The sequence below is a fragment of the Dipodomys ordii genome, unplaced genomic scaffold (assembly GCF_000151885.1).
Source record: "Dipodomys ordii isolate 6190 unplaced genomic scaffold, Dord_2.0 Scaffold18, whole genome shotgun sequence".
In the NCBI taxonomy this organism is placed as follows: Eukaryota; Metazoa; Chordata; class Mammalia; order Rodentia; family Heteromyidae; genus Dipodomys; species Dipodomys ordii.
In genome coordinates this window covers 7390456-7408275 of record NW_012267234.1, presented here as the reverse complement: position 1 = coordinate 7408275, position 17820 = coordinate 7390456, and the positions used below count along the sequence as shown (strand labels likewise).

At 49.6% G+C, this 17820-nt stretch overlaps 1 protein-coding gene across 1 annotated transcript in view; it reads left to right on the top strand.

Annotated features, from left to right (window-relative positions):
• Atp6v0d1 (ATPase, H+ transporting, lysosomal 38kDa, V0 subunit d1) overlaps positions 1–17820 on the top strand; it is a 41723-nt gene that overhangs the window by 18902 nt on the left and 5001 nt on the right. Inside the window, exons 2-3 of the mRNA XM_013013000.1 lie at positions 7831–8002; positions 16472–16650. Coding sequence (XP_012868454.1) covers positions 7831–8002; positions 16472–16650 — 351 coding nt within the window. The remainder of the gene's footprint in view (positions 1–7830; positions 8003–16471; positions 16651–17820) is intronic.

Sequence of the window (17820 nt, the reverse complement as noted above, 5' to 3'; positions counted from 1 at the left end):
CAAGGCTAGTGCTCTGCCACTTGAGCCATAGCGCCACTTCCAACTTTTTCTGCTTATGTGGTGCTGAGGAATTGAACCCAGGGCCTCATGCATGCAAGGCAAGCACTACCACTGAGCCACCTTCCCAGCCCAGGATCCTGGATCTTGGAGCCAACTCTATTCTTCCTTTCCCAGGATATAACAGATTGAGGCCTGTGAGTTTGCATGGGTCCTTCTACAGACAATGACAAAGCAGAGGGCATGCTAGAGCTCTAGGGGAAGGATTGGGACAGACCATGGAAAGGAGGGAAAGGAGCATTTTGTCAAGCTGTTGAGGGCAGACTGAGCAACAGCTTAGCATAGAGAACCATAGATCGCTAGGCTGAGGGTAATGGTCAGGAAGTTCTGGTTGGAGTTCTGTCTGCCAGAAGAGAGAGATGTTGTATTCAGGTTCTCTGTATACCAGAGCCTCAGTTCTTTGCAGTTTTCCTGAGGGGCTGACAATACAAGACCCAGGGGACCAGTCAGGAGCCTGGGTCCAGAGACATTCTATACGTTTCTCTGTGGACAGCATTTGAACCTACATTCTTACACTGTAACCCTAGCGCTTGTGAGGCCGAGGCAGGAAGGGTACAAGCTCTAGGCTACCTTGACTTACATAGTGAAAGTGTTTCCCAAAACAATAAGGGCTAGAGGTATGGCTCAAGTTGTAGAGTGCTTGCCTAGCACGTGCATGGCTCCTAGTTCAGACCCCAGTATCACAAAAAAAATAAAGGTTTTCTCTCCTCTCTTCTGCCTAAAGAGTGAATTAACAAAAGAGTCTTAAGAGTGGACTGGAAAAGCCAGGCGCCGGTGGCTCACGCCTATAATCCTAGCTGTTCAGGAAGCTGAGATCTGAGGATCATGGTTCAAAGCCAGCATGGGCAGGAAAGTCCATGAAACTCTTATCTCAGGCACTGTGGCTCAAGTGGTAGAGCACTAGCCTTGAGCTGAAGAGCTGAGGGACAGCACCCAGGCCCAGAGTTCAAGACTCATGGCCAACAAAAAAAAGAGTGGACTGAAGTTGTGGCATGGACCAGCTGATAGAGGATGGTATACTTGTACTGGCCATACAAAGGTACTCTAAACACCCCATTTAATGGTGGTGAGGCCAGGCTCAGGTGGAGATCATGTGGTATGTGAGAAGAGGGGTAAGCTAGCATTTGAAAAAAGTTGGACTACATTATTGATTGGTCAGTTGGTATTACATGGCGTTTTCAGGGAGCCTATGATAGGCCCTATCAGTGGCTCTGAGGCTGAAGAGGATTCACAATCTGTCCTACAGGCCCTGGGTAAACTCAGGGTTAATAGTTCCCATGCTGAGGCTCCCACACTGTGAATTCCAGATGTGGCTCTCTGACTCTGCAGATCCAGCCAGCCGGTGCACACATCTGCTTTGGAACTGATGTGAAGAAGAGGTCTCTTCTCCCTGGTTCCCAAACCCAGGAAGGAGGCTTAGGCACAACACATTTATCTAGAAGGAGCAGGGTGGCACAGGATCCATTTGGGTCGCCAATCTAGTGGTTTTTCTATTTGTCTACCTGAGTTTTCCTTCTTTGAGCCCCTATATAGTATCCAAAGTAGAACCCTAGTTCTTCAAAGACCCCACATTTGGGCCTGGGGAGGGGGATAATAGAACAGGTCCTAAGCCTTGCCACCCTTGTAGGGAATGGCAGAGTGGGCACACTAGGCTTGAGGGAGCATGTTCTCACATCTGGTTTTATTCAGTGGGCTACAATTCCTGAAAACCCCTGAGCTCCCCGGGAGAATGTCATTGAGTAAACCTCTGGAAAAGCAGAAGTAAAGTCTGGGAACACACTGTCCTCTCACACTCTGCTGTGGCCAGCTGGCCAGTAGGACCCTGTCATAGGCCATGAAACTAGGGGTGAGTAGGAGCCACCCTGGCTAATATGCTGGGCCAGAGGTTGTCTTCATGCCTGGTGAACCCTGAGGCATGTTGGAACCAACCTTGGCATGGACTAGGAACCTTCCTTCTGCTTCCTTAGGTCCTTGGGGAGGAGCTGCAGGGGGCAAGGAGCTAGAAAGGCTGTATACTACCTACCAGACGAAAAGGAGACCCTTCAAATTGGTGGGATCAAGGAAAGCTTTCTGGAAGTAGGTGGGGACATGGCTGCCTAGTTCCACTTTTCTGGGCCTGAGTAGAGCTAGCTGCCAAGCCCATACTTTGTCCTCACAGAACAGAGCATTGGTTAGGCTGGGAGTCTTCATGCCCTGATACTGATCAGGAACCAAGAATCATTTGGTGGCATCTGGGCTTTGCTGCTGAGGGGTCTTAGCCCAAGGAGACCATTGATTAGGGGTAGACAAGGATGATGGGGACAGGTAGAAGCCAGTTTCAGTCTGGTTCAGACTGACAAGCCCTGAAAGAAATAGCCATGCAAGGTGGATATTGGGATGTAGCCTTCCCAAGTGCCTTCAGAGAGCTCAGCTGGACCTTGTGGGAGCCAGGGAAGTTGGTCTTTGACACAGGCAACCGCAGGGTAGATTGGGCTGCCCTGTGGAAGAGGGGTGACAAGGGCTCTCATTTTCCAGGCTGGCCTTTTCTAGTTAGGTGCGAGGATATACCCTGCTTCCTGTACCTGAAAGGCTTTTTTCCAAGTTGGCCTGTGAACTCAGGGCTGATGGCTTGTGGGAGGAGGGCATGATGGAGTTTGTGGGAGGAGGCAGAGCTGTAGCTCAAGGGCCACTGGGATTGTAGAGTAAAGGCGACAGTGACATGTTGCAGTTGGATCACTTCATTCCTGAGAGAATGGACTTGGGAACAGGCAGCTGAAGTATGCGGCAGGAGGCCTGCATTGTGTCCAGCGATACAGCTAAGGGAGAGTAACCTGCACATCTGAGACAAGAGCTCAGTAGACACAGGTCTGAAATGGCTTTGAGAACAGGTGCTGTCAAACATGTTCAAGTCCCTAGGTGGAAGCTGGGAACATGAGATGGAGTTGGTATGCTTTGTCTGAGGTAGGCTTAGGTCAGACTGCAGAAAGAACTTTGTGATAGCAATAGCATCTTCTTGAACATGAGAAATTGGCCTCTGAGGAAGTCTTTTGTTATGAGAGCTCTCAAACTGGCCAGACATTCCTGGTGCCAGGCCACTGATAGGAGGATTTGGGGTAGACAGCTGGGTTTGTGGGTAGACCAGAGCTGTCCCCTGAGTCTTCTCTAATCAGAACACTACTCAAGCCTCAGCCGGGGCATGTCTGGGCCTCTCAGGGGCCTTCATCAAGGCTGTCAGGATGCAGAGTCCAGAGCCCAGAGCAGAACTATCCCTTGCCTTCCCAGAGCTCCTGCCGTCCTTGGGTGCCCTCAGGGGTTGGGTCAGGGCTGGGTGGCCAGGTCTCCCACGAAGCTCTCTACAAGTTCCAGGCCTATCGTCCTGTGCCTGGATTCCACCCCCAGTCACATCACCTCCTCTGCTTCCCTTGGACAGAGCAGGAAGTTGAGGAGAGGGCGTCCTAACCCATGTGTCCTCATCCTGGCCAGGCCTGTCTGAAGGGCTTAGGGCTGCCAGCCACTGGGTCTGGGTGCCAGGTTTCTCCAGCAGGGTCAGAGCTGGTTTAGAAGCCCTGTGTGGTCCCCTCGTGGGCGAGCTGAGAGATCAGCCTGCCTGCCTCCCTCCAAGTCGCCTTCTTGGCTGGCAGGCTGTCCCTTTCCCTGGGTCTCAGGGAGATGTGGGGTTTGGCCAGGGAAAGTGGTCTGGAACGGCCCTTTGACATCATCCCTGGGGGCTTTTAAAAATGAGTTTCCTGGTAAGGAAGACTCCTCTGGCCTTGAGCAGGATTCTCAGTAGAGTCTCCTGGGTTTGCTCTGATCTGACAAACGCCAGGCGAAACCACCCAGCCGCCTGCATTCCAGCAGTGCTGAGAGTCGCGGCTTCTCTAGATGCAATGTCAGCAGAATGCAGCAGCCAAAGCACAGGAGTGTTTGCTCTGAGGCCCAAGCTAGGCTCTGGGGGTGGGGTGGGGGGGCATCAAAGGAGAGCATCCTGGCTTTGCCACCACTCAAGCAGAACCACATATTCCTAGCTTCTCTAGGAATGGCTACTGCTCCAGTGATGCAAGAGGGACTTGTTGTTGAGTTATGACAGTTCAGGCCCACAACTAGACATGCAGGTGGGCAGTACAGTCCAGGTAGCCTGCATGGGTAGTTCCTTTGCCATCCATAGGCTTTTCTAGAACTAAAGACTATCTGAACAGTCTATACCTGAAAGACCTGTCCTAGCTAAGGGTTTGGGAAGGAGGTGTGGAGAGAGAATGAAACTAGGGCTGGGGACCAAAATAGTCTACCAGACCTGTACCATAGCCTGGCCTTTCTACACCTGAACTGTGGGATTCTGGACAGGATTCTGGTTTTATCTGATTTTTTTTTTTTTTTTGTCATGGGGCTTGAACTTGGCCTGGATGCTGTCCCTGAACTCTTTGCTCAAAGCTAGCACCCTACTACTTTGAGCCATCACATCATTTTCCAGTTTTCTGGTGGTTAATTTTAGATAAGAGTCTCACAGACTTTCCTGCCCAGATGGGGTTTGAACCGTGATTCTTAGATCTCAGCCTCCTGAGTAGCTAAGATTACAGGTGTGAGCCACCAGCACCCGGCTCATCTGATTTCTTATTGTTAAGTCTGAGAAGTAGCCATGGCCAGAACGTCTAGCACAAAGGTTGCTCCTGGCATGGGGCTGAGTCCATTGCATGGAAACTGTGTTTCTAGTTACAGTGGATCTGAGGTTAGGATTCTCACCTGACTAGTGCCAGATATTGGATGGAGACTCATTGGGAGCCCGAGAGGAGAAAGGTGCTTGGCAGTGGAAAAGTTGCTGAGTTAGCCAGGGAGAGAAGCCATGCAGAGCAAAGGCGGAGGTTGGAGCAGAGGAAGTTTCATACTGCTGGAAAGCTCATGAGGATCCCCAGTGGGAGGTGACAGATTGCCTGGGGAAGCCTCCCAGCAGCATGTGCCAGGGCTCAGAGGGGCAGGGTGTGTACTGATGCCTGGGGAGGACTGGCTTTCCAGTACTTTGCATAGGAGGGATCAGGAAGCCAATCTAGGGCCAGATTTGCTTTCCCAAGAACTAGTGGGATTGCTAGCAGGAGGGGCTGGGTTTTGCCCTAAAGCTCTCTTTGTGCATCTGATTGGCCTCTAGGCCCAGGCTATGTGCTGAAAAGGAAGTCTCTTGGCCTGAGAAGGGCTGTAGACTGGCTGCAGGGACTCCATGAACAAATGGACAGGTTCATCTTGGCAGATGGCTTGAACCAGCTCTGGCTCCCAGCTGCTGTCTGCTCTGAAGCTTCTCCTAGTGGGGGCTTGGCGCTTGCCTTGCCTGAACCAGAACCATCTGCCCATTCTTTTTCAATTTATCAAAATATTTATTGATAGATGCAAGTATATAAAATCAGGGCATGAACATGACTTGAGAAGTATGCTTAATTTCAGTACTGTTAAGGGGGAATAAATCATATTCTTACTATTTGTATCATACCCATAAAATAATTTTAGAGTCATTAACAATGTTTCAATGTTTCAACCCCAGAGCCTTTTATGTAAGACTTCTGCATTTGCTTAAAGATACTAGAAATCTAACATATGGCCTGGTGTCAGTTGCTCACGTCTATAATCCTAATCACTCAAGAGACTGAGATCTGGAGAATTAATTTGAAGCCAGTCCCAGCAAAAAAGTATGAGAGAATCTGTCTCCAATTAACCAGGAAAATGCCAAATGCCAGATGAAAGGTTTGCTTCAGGTGGTAGAGTGCCAGCCCTGAGTGAAAAGTTGGAGCAAGAGTTTAAAGCCCTGAGTACTGGCACACCCACAAAAAAAAGCTCTAGCATATGAAGCCCATTTCTAGAGGTAGAGATGCAGGTAATATACTACTAAGTAAAGGTAGTAACCTTTAATTATTGATAAGATTTTTTTTTCAATTTAACAGCCCACACAGTTTAGATAAGATTTTTTTTCTGGAAAAACCAACCAAATAACCAAATACTGCAATAGTGCAACTATTACTGAGCAGAGCACTGTCTTACTGTAAGAGTAGCTAGGTTTGGTCAGAATAATGAAGATAGGGAAGAAGAACTCAGAAGGGCTCATTGTAGATAGCCTGGGGCAAAGTAGGAGGGCATACACATATCCAAAGCAAAAACACAGCAAGATCAGCAATGTCCATGGGACAGATTTGGCCTGATGGTTCACTTACCCACTGTGTCTTCTCTTTTATCCTCTTTTGGGTGGTTATGGCAGAAAAGTAGACATGCAATAGTAGAGCAGGAAAAACAGGAAGCTAAAAGTCTACTCTGAGTGCTTGGGAGCCACAGAGACATGAGTGCTGCTGGCCACCAGCCCCTAGCCTCACAGATGAAAGACATTCCCTCTAGCATTATATACCCTCCTTTTATGCCCTCTCCTGCATACTCTTCCATCTCCTTTATCACACCTCACTGTAGATGAGGGTCATTTCTCTTTTGAAGTATAGTAGAAGGAGCATTATATGGGTCCTTAAAGCCTGTGCAACCAGAATTGTACAGTCCTCTGGCCTCAAGGATACCTAGAGAGGCCTTGGATCTCTATCCTCCTGTTCTTTGTCACTGTCCTTGGTACTGCCATAATTTGTTATAGTGTTTTCCCTATCAAAGTCCAGGAGTAACTCTCCTGCCAGTTTGCCCACTCTCTCTCCCATTTTTCTTCTATTCTACAGCAGTTTATTGAAATATGTACACATGCTCCGTTCTAGCCTCTATAGCACCACAGTGACTGCCAAATCCCTATTCTCATGGAGCTTATATATCCTATATCAAGTGGGATAAGGGCTCGAATGAAAAACAACACAGGTGAACAAGAGAGGCCTCAGGAGGGAGAACGGGGAGATATCTGAAGGACGGGATGAATCAGCAATCTCTTTCCTGGCTAAGGAGCAGGGAAAGGCTCTGAAAGGCTGTGATGGAGATGAGAGAGGTAAGAAGCAGCAACCAATAAGGGCCCCATTCTAGCAGAGACTCTCACTTTGAGTGAACTAGGAGCTTGAGAGAGTTTGAGGCAGATAAATACATGCTTACTTTTTGTTTTAAAAAGATCACTGTGGCAGTTATATGGAAAGTAGGCTGAGGGAAAGAATAAAGGACAGAAACTGGGAAATTTCTACATTGTACTATCCTACTTGTCCTGTCTTCCAAGTCTCTTGTCCTAGTCTTTCTTTCATATCTTTTTCCTCACTCTTGTTTCTAAAGGCTCAGAAGAATCCTGATTCGCCTTTCTGTCTTCAGCTACTGCTTAGGGAACCCTTTCCTTTCAGCCCCATTCCCTTCTTACATTACTCATTTGCCTGAGGCCTCTTCTTACTCACTGTCCTGCTGACTATTACCTTCATACTTCCTTCAGCCTTTTGCTGTGGCCCAACTTAGCATGGTCTTCATCCCTGCTAAGGCCTATTTTGGTGCCCATTTCTCTATTCGCACAGCTTTGGGCATCTCCTCTCTTTATATCTTTCATGTATTTGTAGCCTGCCCCTTCAACCCTGACACCCTGGAGAGTAGGGCCTATGTTGTTTTGCTCTAGGTTAGGACTCCAGAGGCTGTGGGTTGTAAATGGCTGCTTGGGTTGAGTCATCTCAACCTTCTCATCTTGTGGTGGCTTGTGGTCTTATAGTTTGGGGTATTTCCAGGTCCTTAGCCTGGCTGCTTGTATTATGCCCAGAGCTAAAAGGAAGATGGAAATAGGAGGGCCCAGAGTTGGGTGAGAATGGGGACTTGGGGGCACTGGGGGAGGCTCAGCAAAGCTAGCTCTCATCCTCTGTTTTTGAATTTCAGACTTGAAGCTACACCTGCAGAGTACTGACTATGGCAACTTCTTGGCTAATGAGGCATCACCTCTGACAGTGTCAGTCATTGATGACCGGCTCAAGGAGAAGATGGTGGTAGAGTTCCGCCACATGAGGAACCATGCCTATGAGCCACTTGCCAGCTTCCTGGACTTCATTACGTAAGTATCCAATAGCATTGGGTAGAGTAGATAATATTTACAGAAGGTAGCCTCATCATGTGCCTCTGTCAGCTGAGAGACTTGACAGCTGACAGAGTAAGGTTAGTTAGGCCAACAGAGTAAGAATAGGGCTGTAAGGTCATTAAGCAACATCATCAGAGTCCTATTCAGCTACGTAACTAGACTTTCAGGTTCACAACTTGTAGAGTAGGGTCACCAGCCTCTTTCTCTGTGCCTATAATGTTTCAGAGATTAGAGTAGGGAGACAAAAGAAGATGGCAGCTCCTTTTTACTTACTCTGTAGCACCCACACTGAACCATTACCAGGTCCTATATCCCTTGCTGGGCCAAGGGTCATGAAGACTCTGATTTTTTGGATGGCCTGAGGCCCATTCTCTTCCTTCTCTGACATTGGCTTAGTTTTCAGGAAAGTTAGGTAGATGTATAGGTTGGTGAGAGGTTGAATACCTTGCCACCTTTCCCAAGAATTTGGGTACCCCCCCCCTTCGCCCATGTTTGTGACTCTTGACTATACCAGCTTCTCTGTTATGACCCTTGGGTAGGGGTCTTCTGCTAGAGAAGCTGAACAGATAAGAGGACCCTGGGACCAGCAGGGTAGGCGGGGCACTTGGATCAGGACTGTGAGTTTATGGACCCAGGGAGGTAGAGAAGTTCCCTCTGCAGGGATAGTTCAGGAGCCATCAACCAATACTTGGTGAATAAGAACAGCTTAGCCCGGGTTGCCACCTCATGCACATAGTCCACAGAGGCATGATCAGTGGCCAGCCTCTATGGATTTTCTCTGTATTGGTGGCATGTGAGTAAATATAATTGTAGGGGATGTGTTTTCCTCCACTCTTCTAGATATTGTCTAGTTTCTTCCATAATTATAGTGCTCCTTTTCCTTGGGACCAGGAATATTACCGTACCTGTCCTTGGAGGGATAGGGTTATGCCTGTCATCTGGCCTGATTTTCATCACCAGCAGGGAACAGCCACTTGACAGTATCCACATGCTCAGATGTGGTATTTAGCCATAGGGCTTCATCCTCGGACAAGGATCATAGACTGGAACACCTGAAAATTTCAGAAACCTGCCCAAACTGAGAGCAGACCCTCTCCTGGCCACAATCTTCCTTCCCTGGGGCCCTCTCTGCTGTCCTAGACCATCTTATATTCACACTGTTGGCCCCTGTCAAAGTATGCCAGTATAGACCTACTGGGGCAGGATGCCAGAGGTGGGGGGGTATATTATGTGCTGCTTCATGGAAGGATAGGGGAACGCTGCACCATGCCATTTGTCACCTGAACTCTGGCCTGGGCCTGTGTGTTCCCTGCCCCAAGGTCAGAGCCCAGGACATACAAGGAAGCAGTGTATTTATTGTCAGATCCCAGCCTCACCTTCAGCTTATTTGTACAAGGCTCCTTCAGTTTCCTGGTGAATATTCTGATCATGCCAGCTAGGGTGGCCAGAGGAAGCATAACTCTGTCTGTGCCAGTGGTCAGAGGGTGGATGTTATCCATTTTCCTACCCACTTGCCCACCTGACTGTGCATATAGCTCCTGACTTGACTTGGTGCTTCCTGCCAGACCATGAAACTAGAGTGAGCTCTGAGCATGACTGAGACAGAGCAGCCGCCAGCTCTTTGCTGGAGGTTGGCTACAAGCATCAAGTGTGCTTAAAGCAGCCAAGTGCTATCCTGTGGCAAGCTGTCTGAATCCACCACTTCCCCTCCCTTTCCATTCATGGGTGATTGTGGTTTACAGCATTCCCATCTACTCACTCCTGCGCCCTCACTTGGGAAGAGCTCAGCAGCCACGTGTCAGCCAGTCTGAGCCTGTGGCTGCTCCTTCCCTGACCCCATCATCTCCAGTGACCTGCTCTTTTGCTCTCCATTTCAACTCTCCCACCCCCTCACACACACTGAGGGCTGCCCAAAACCATGTCACCACCTGGAATTGCTCCACCTCTAAAATGGCTGAGTCAGGCATCCTTTCTCTGCCCACAGCCTTCTGAGTCTCCAGCCCACTCTCAGCCCCTTGTAGGACACGGGTTCCAGACTCAGCAGGACACTGAGCCTTGCTTCCTCCCCTGTTACCCTTTCTGTCTTCATTTCCCGCCCTCCCCAGCTGAGGTTCCCTGGTCCATCATTCCAGCTCTCTTCTGCCAACATCCGCAGTTCTCTTGGCTGCCCAACTCGTAGTCCCGCCCGGCTGGCAGCCCCCCAGCCCTGGAGGAATCCCAGAGCCTCCAGCCTAGAGCTACCCTCCCCCCTTGTCCACTGCTGAGAGCAAGGCTAGAGAACTCAGTGATTGGAGGAAGATGATCATTCTTGCTGCCAGACATGCATGCTCACCCACTCAGGTAGCTTTAGCTTGTGGCTGCCTCTTACTGCCCCTACTCAGCATCCTATAGCCATCCCTACCAAGGCTGGGAAGACCACCTCCATCTTAAATATCATCCCTCTCCTGCCCTCTGCCTCCTCCTCTCTGGGCAAATGGCCCACTTCTTCTTCTACTAAGACAATAGAAGCCAGTATACTTCCCAGGACTGCATCTGGACTCCACATCCCTAGCACTGTTTCAGAGGAAGATTTACTCTCCTTACTCTGAGATCCAGTGTTGTGAACATGCTCATCCTACTCCTGGACCCTGAGTAGCTATTCCCCTTTACTCCTGTTGGAATCTCTAACACCATTAAGCACACCTTAAAAACCTTCTTGGGGCTGGGAAGGTGGCTTAGTGATAGAGTGCTTGCCTACCATGCATGAAGCCCTGGGTTTGATTCCTCAGTACCACATAATCAGGAAAAGCCAGAAGTGGTACGCTATGGCTCAAGTGGTAGAGTGCTAGTCTTGAGCAAAAGAAGCTCAGGGACATTGCGCAAGAACTGAGTTCAAGCCCCAGTACTGGCAGAAAACAAACAAAGCAACAATAACAACAAATAAATATTTTATGTGGTCTAAACTTTTACATTTCCTGTGTTCTTTCATCTCCCCCTTTGCTCAAGCCTCTAGTCAGTTTCTGACAGTCCTATCACTCAATCACGTGTCACTCATGGCCTTCATGTGAACAAGGTCTCTAGGCTTGGCCACTATGTAGCATCCTCCTCTCACGTCTCTACCTCTGGCTGCTTTTCTTTCTCCATTGCCCCAGAAAAACCATTCCAGGTATGAGGAGTGTTACAGAAGGGGTAAAGTCTTCCCTTCAGAGCTTGTGCCAAGTGTCACCCCACACTCAGACTCATGACTGGTTTCATTGAGAACATGGCTACTCACAAACAAAGCTGCTACAGCTGAGGCAGAAGTTAGGAACACCACAGAGGTCAGTGAGCTCCATCTTTCAGACAGCTTTTGCCTTCAGAGCTTCCCTTTGATGACTGGAACAGGCTTTTGCAGGAAGTAATGAGTTTCCTGACATTGAAAGGATGCAAGCAGAAACTGGTCAAGACACCCTGCCCTTCTGTGTGAGAGAGAGCATCCTGTGCTTTTATAGATCCCCAGTCTGCATCCAACACTCACTCTGGGCCAGATTTAGTACTAGGAGGGAGATGGATGGACATGGGGGATAGTGCAGTGGTGCTGGAGAGGCCTACAAGCAGCTTTAGAAATTGGGAATGAGTGTCACAGAGGGCTTCTCAGTATTGAAAGAACTCCAGGGGGTCAGATGATTGCTTGAGAGAACAGGAGAGAGTAGTCTCAGTAGAGGCCACTATGTAGTGTAGGATAGACTGAATGAGATAAGTACTTTAAATTAGACTGTCAGCATGTGATCTTGAGATGAACCAGATTGATCTCTCTCTCTTTCTCTGTCTCTCTATGTCTCTGTCTCTTTCTCTCATTCTCTCTCGTATTCTCTCTCTTGTTTCTCCTCTTTTTCTTTCTCTCATCTATGCCTGGACTGGGACTTGGACTCAGGACTTTGAACTGTCATATTCAGATCTCAGTCTCCTGAGTAGTTAGGATTACAGGCATGAACTACCAGTGCCTGACCAGCATAATTTCATAGTATTGATATGTCAATGTTGCTGTATCAAGGGCTCCTATCTGGACCAACCATTAGCTTGCTGTGTGACTTGGGGTAGAGCCTCTATTGCTTTTTGGTTTTCCTTGCAGGAGACTTTGATCCGGGTAGTTTCATGATATTCTCCTACAGGAAAGTCAGCTCTGGAAGAGAAGCTAGGAGAGTTGCTTGTAGGCAAAGAGAACTTGGTCTTAGTTGGATGAGGACAAAATAGAGGCCTTATTCTGCTAGGGGCCTTATTCAGTATACATAACCTACTTGTAGCATAGGTGCCCATTGGCATAGCCTGAGTATGGGGAAATGGACCCATCTTGGGGAGCCAAGGTCCCATATTCCTACTGTGTAATGGCTTCCACTATCACCAATTGGTGCCCTGAGGTCCTGCCTACACTGCATTCTGTCTAGTATGTCTCCCACTTTGGGCCCCTGGTTGGCCACAAAGGGGCATTCATAGTTTCCTGAGCCTCAAATCTTGACCTTCTGCCCTCACTGTCTACAACAAGGTAGGTGTGCTACAGAATGAGACACTCAACTTGTTGGGCTTCTGGGTTCTGGGCTAGGTGTGGCCTCTGTCTGGAATGAGAGACAGCGTTAACCCCATTCTTCCCAGCCTAGGAAAGAGCACCATGTTGAAGAGAAAGCACCTCAAGGTCGAGAAGGCTCAGATCAGGTGGAAGGACACAACCAGACCTCTGGGGAAGGGCAGGATTTTTTTTTCCAATCCTAGGGCTTGAACTCATGGCCTACACACTCTCCCTGAGCTGCTTTTGCTCAAGGCTAGTGTTCTACCACTTGAGCCACAGCACCACTTCCAGCTTCTTCTGTTTATGTGGTACTGAGGAACCAAACCAGGGCTTCATCCATGCTAGGCAAGCACTCTACCACTAAGCCACATTCCAGATGGGAGAGGAAGGATGTTAATGAAGAGCAGGCCAGAGTCTTACTGGTTCTTCCTTGAGCTTCTCACTTTTATTGCAGAGGCTCAGGCCTCTGAGGTGGTGGGCTGAGGTTATAGTGGATATTTTTGTTTACTTGCAAACCCTGAACAAGAATCTTCAAGACCTAGATGTAATCCAGTACAGGTACTGTCACTTGTAGTTCATGAGGGCATCTGGTGGGTGCTGTGGGTGGACAGACTTGCAGTATACCCAGACATGGCCTCCTGTCCTGCAGTAAGCCAGCCCCAAGGGCTAAGAAACCACATCCCTCCAGCAGATGGCACCAAAAGGCACAATGCCTTAAGACAAAGGGTTGGCTAGGGACTCTGAAGACTTCTTGAAGGAAGTAGCTTCCCAAACTCTAGCCTGAGACTTCTGGGGATTCAAACTGTTTTAGAGGCACAGTGCAAGACAGGCCTCAGGGCACCGGATTATAGACTGCCCCACCCCCACTCTACAAGGGCCTCTTTGGCCTGGCCAGCAGCCGGCCATCCACTCCCCAGCTGTCTTCCCCTGGAGGGAGATGCTGACCAGCTGGAACCTCATTCTCTTTTATTGAGGCCAAATGAAGGAAGAAATGGTGGAGTGGGTCTCTGGGGGCAGGGAGGCAGCTGCTGAAGCCAGGCAAAGAGGAGGAGAAAGAAGAGGAAGTGGAGGGTTTCTCTGCCAGCTGAAGATCTCGGCCTTAGAATAAAAGAATATGGCTGGGCTATATCATCTCTGCAAGACCTGTCCTGCCTTCTATATCACAGAAAAGGATTTTTACCCTCACCAGATGGGGGGAAAATCAGAGACCTCTGCTGTAGCAACCTTGTAGTTAGTCCAGAGGGAGGGAAGTGTTAGGCTTGGCACAGGATAAAGGCTGACCTGCCTTGGGTAGCAGGAGGTCTTGGAAGGGCTCAGTGGCATATTCGGGAGTGGTCTTTAGTTGATCCAGAATTACCCCTTGTGCTCAGCTAAAGCTTATAGCAGGAGAGGCTGAAGGGAGATGGGTAGAGTGGGGAGGCTACCACTGGCCTCCATGCTGTCAGGGCTGAAAAGTGAATCACATGTGGTCTTTTCCACATCACTGGAGAAACTGCAGCAAAGCTAGACTCAGTGTCTCCCCACAAAGCTTTCCTCTGAGCCTTGGCTAGGACCCTCAAGAATGCCAAGGTACTCTCTTTGGGCTCAGCCCCCAGCCTTGACCCTGCCCTAAACAGATATCCTGAGTTGTAGACGTAAGAAGCAGGAGGTTTAGGAAGAGGAAACTGGCTTGGGGTGGGGGGAGCAGGGAGCTCCTCTGAGAAGATAAAGCTAGATGGACATGGCTAGAGGTGTATGGACAGTGACTATGGGGGCAGAGCTCCTTTTATGTTGTGCTGGCTGTCTCTGGAGCCTTATTTGTTCTGACAGCGAGGCTGGTGAATATGAAACCACTCAGGTAACATGGATCCAATGAAGTGCTGTTCTCCTTTTTCTATTTGAAGGATGTGAACATACCAGAGCATCCTCAGGCTTAGAGGCAGAATCTTTTCTGTTACCTCCAGTAGTGCAGTGGGTGTAGGGAGGCTGAATGGAGCACAAGTTGAGTGTGGAAGAGTAGTGGGTGTGTCCTGATTTACATGAGAAGCAGAAGACCTTGGGGGCAGAGAAGACATAATCTAAGGGACAAAGTTCTGGCAGGCTCTCCCTACAGTTCCTCTACTCTACCAGTTTTGTGGGGTTGGAGGCAAGAGGTTGGCCATATGGGCCTTTTGGCTTGCAGCTGCAAATGGGCCCTGCCTGAGGACCTCAGCTGGGGGTGGGGGTGGGGGACAACGCCTGCCTCTTCTCAATGTACATCCTGTAGCTGACCCAGCCAGACTGGGGGTGAAGAGGGCAGCTTGCCTGGCTCCAGGCCCAGGAGAACAGAGGTTGTAACAAGGCACTGGGCCAGGTGGGAGCTGAGGAAATGTGCAGCAAGCAGGAGGAGTAGGGGTCAGGCCAGGACAAGAGCTGAGGCCTCTTCCTCCTATTGCCTTCCTAGAGGCCCCTATGGGAATGCCCTAGTGGATGGCCCTCCGAGCTGAGGCCCCAGCCACCACCTTGTTCCATTTGGTCCTTTGGTACTAGGAACTACTTCCTACCAAAGCCCTCCTCAGACATCTTCAGCACTGGGTCCTCAAAATACTGTCATAAGATAGGAGCCTAAGTCAGCTCTTCAAGAAGCTAGGATGAGACTTGTGTTCAGGTCTAACTCATACCAGCAGTCTCCACTCTAGCTTTTACCCTTCCATGGCCCAACATGGCCTTCAAGGATATTTCCCTGAGGTCTCATCCAGCTCTCTGAGGTTATCTTTAGTAACAGGCTAGAGAACAGTTATGACTACTGTAGTGGACTATAACAAGGCTGTTCTCTCGTTCACTTCATCCTCTCGTAGATAACTACACAGAAGTCTCTGCCTCAGCTCGTTTGTATAGCTATGCCTTTTGGTTGGAGGTAGAGTTTTGTCTCTTATCAAATCTGAACTGAGTAGTCCAACCCTCCCCAGCTCCACAGCCCCCTCTGCTGCCCATGGACTCTCCAGACCTGGCCTCCAGGGCATAGCCTAGGGGAGCCTTAGCCAAGGACTGATCTGAGCCCAGGCTATCAAGTTCCTGTGTCTCATTCAGATCCTCCTAGAAAAAGGCCTGGTGCTGGTCTCAGCCCTAAAGAAGAAGATGGTTTCTCTTCTTTGGAGCAGGGTTGTGCCATTCTGCCTGACCTAGGCCTTTGCTCCAGAGGATGCCTTCATAAATCCTCTCTGGATGACTGGCCTAAAGAAGCTTCTTCCGCCCTATTCAGCTTTTCTTTTCTTCTCTGTCACCACAATGAGCCAGAGTGACCCTCTCCTGGACCATGATATCCCTGCCTATATTCTGCTCATTGATCACTGGTGCTTGAGCTGAAGTCAGGATCCTTAGTCCAGCCTAGCTCGGCCTCCAGGCACCACCCTGTTGGCAACACTGCCCTGCCTGTGGCTGCACCTTTCCTTTTCCTTTGTCAGTCCTGACTCTGCTCAATTCCTCAAATTTGGCCTCTCAGTGCCTCCAGGCCTTTGCACACACTGTTCCCTCTTCCCAGAACACACTTTCATCTCACAGTCCTTTTATCTCTCAAGCTGCTGACCACACCTATCCTAGGGCTGGGCTGTGTGCCACATTTGCATGTGCCAATGGTTTCTGTGTCCTGTTAGAACATTGTTCACACTGTTCAAGAGTCACCTATATCTCAGTTACTTGTGAGACATGACTCTTCCATCACCTCAAAGGGAGAGGTCATGTCTGTCCTCTGTATCTGGTGCTGGGTAGGGATTAGAAACTTGAGAGGAACTTGGGCAAGGAGGCACCCAAAGATAGAACCAGCAGAACTTCCAGCAACCATGACCAGCCCATATTGTTCAGGATCTGGTGGACCGTGTAGGGTTGGGGCAAGGGTGTGGTGCTTAGCCAGGCCTTCCAAGCCCCTTACTTCAATGGGCTGCCTTGCTGTTCTCTGCTTCCCACAGCTACAGCTACATGATTGACAACGTGATCCTGCTCATCACAGGCACACTGCATCAGCGCTCCATCGCTGAGCTTGTGCCCAAGTGCCACCCACTAGGCAGCTTTGAGCAGATGGAGGCCGTGAACATCGCACAGACACCTGCTGAGCTCTACAATGCTATTCTGGTGGACACTCCCCTGGGTGAGCCAGTGAGGTAGAAGCAGGAGTTGGGTAGGGGTCTCAGCCTCAGTGTGGGCTTTGCAGACTATTGGGGGTGGGTTATCCTGATCCGGAAAGTGAGACCTGCCTGCTGCTGCTGACCTTTATCCTTCCCTCAACTTTCTCCTCTCATTCTCTCCTCCCCACCTCTCCTTTCCTGTTGCTTTTGCCAGGAGGCTACCCCATGGCCTGACTTGACCATCTAACTTTGGAAATGGTCTGGTTTGCAGAGAAGGGCTGGACACATAGAGAAGAAAGGGAGAGAGGTTTGGGTCCCTTGGAGTATTGGGAGTCCTGAAAGATAGGAGCCTCAAGTGAGGTCAGAATGACTGGCTTCCTATGAGAAAGAGGTGGTCAGCAAACTGCTTCACTTGCCTTCATTGAGCAGGTCCCAGGGGCCAGATCACACAGTGTTCAGCAGGATGCATGTCAATGTCAGAGGCCAAAGAAGGGAAGGGAATTGGGAGGCTAGGGAGGCTGGGGAGAAGGTATGAGGACCATAACCAGCTAGTGCCCTCATAACCAAAGGCCTGAGCCCTGAGCAACCATTATAGAAAGCCACCAAAGTTGAGCCACAGGGCTCTCAGCTAAGAGGCCCAATTTAGTCAGTTCTGGATGCTTCCAGTAACTCTGAGCTAGTTCCTGGTTTTTCAGTCTCCCCATCTTTAAAGAAAAGACAGATTAGTGAGTCTTCAGGCCCTTTTGGGGAATGGGGATGCTCTATCCTGCTTTGCCTCCCCTTCCAGCCCTACAGTGGCCCCCTTGGTTGTAGGTCCATGCTTGTCCAGCTGCCAGATTCATTCCTTGTCCTGAGGAAGAGAAGGAGGATTTTCCAAATGTTGGTGCCAGGCCTTCCTAGGGGAGGCAGAAAAGTGAGCATCAGGCCCCAAATCCACAGCTGCCCTTGGAGAAAGGAGAATCTCATGGCCTCTTATGCAAGCCTCTCTTTGGCATGGTCTAAACTTGGGTCTGCCCCAGTGGCGATTAGATCATGTTATGGCTGGCCGCCTCCTTTATAAATCAATTTTAGGAGCAAGGAGGCAGGAAAAGCTCAGGTCAGTGCTCATGGCCCCGAGCATTGCTTCTGCCACTTCCAAGGCAATATCTCAGGCTGGATAGCCCCCTCTCCATACCTAGCACAGTGGACCTTGT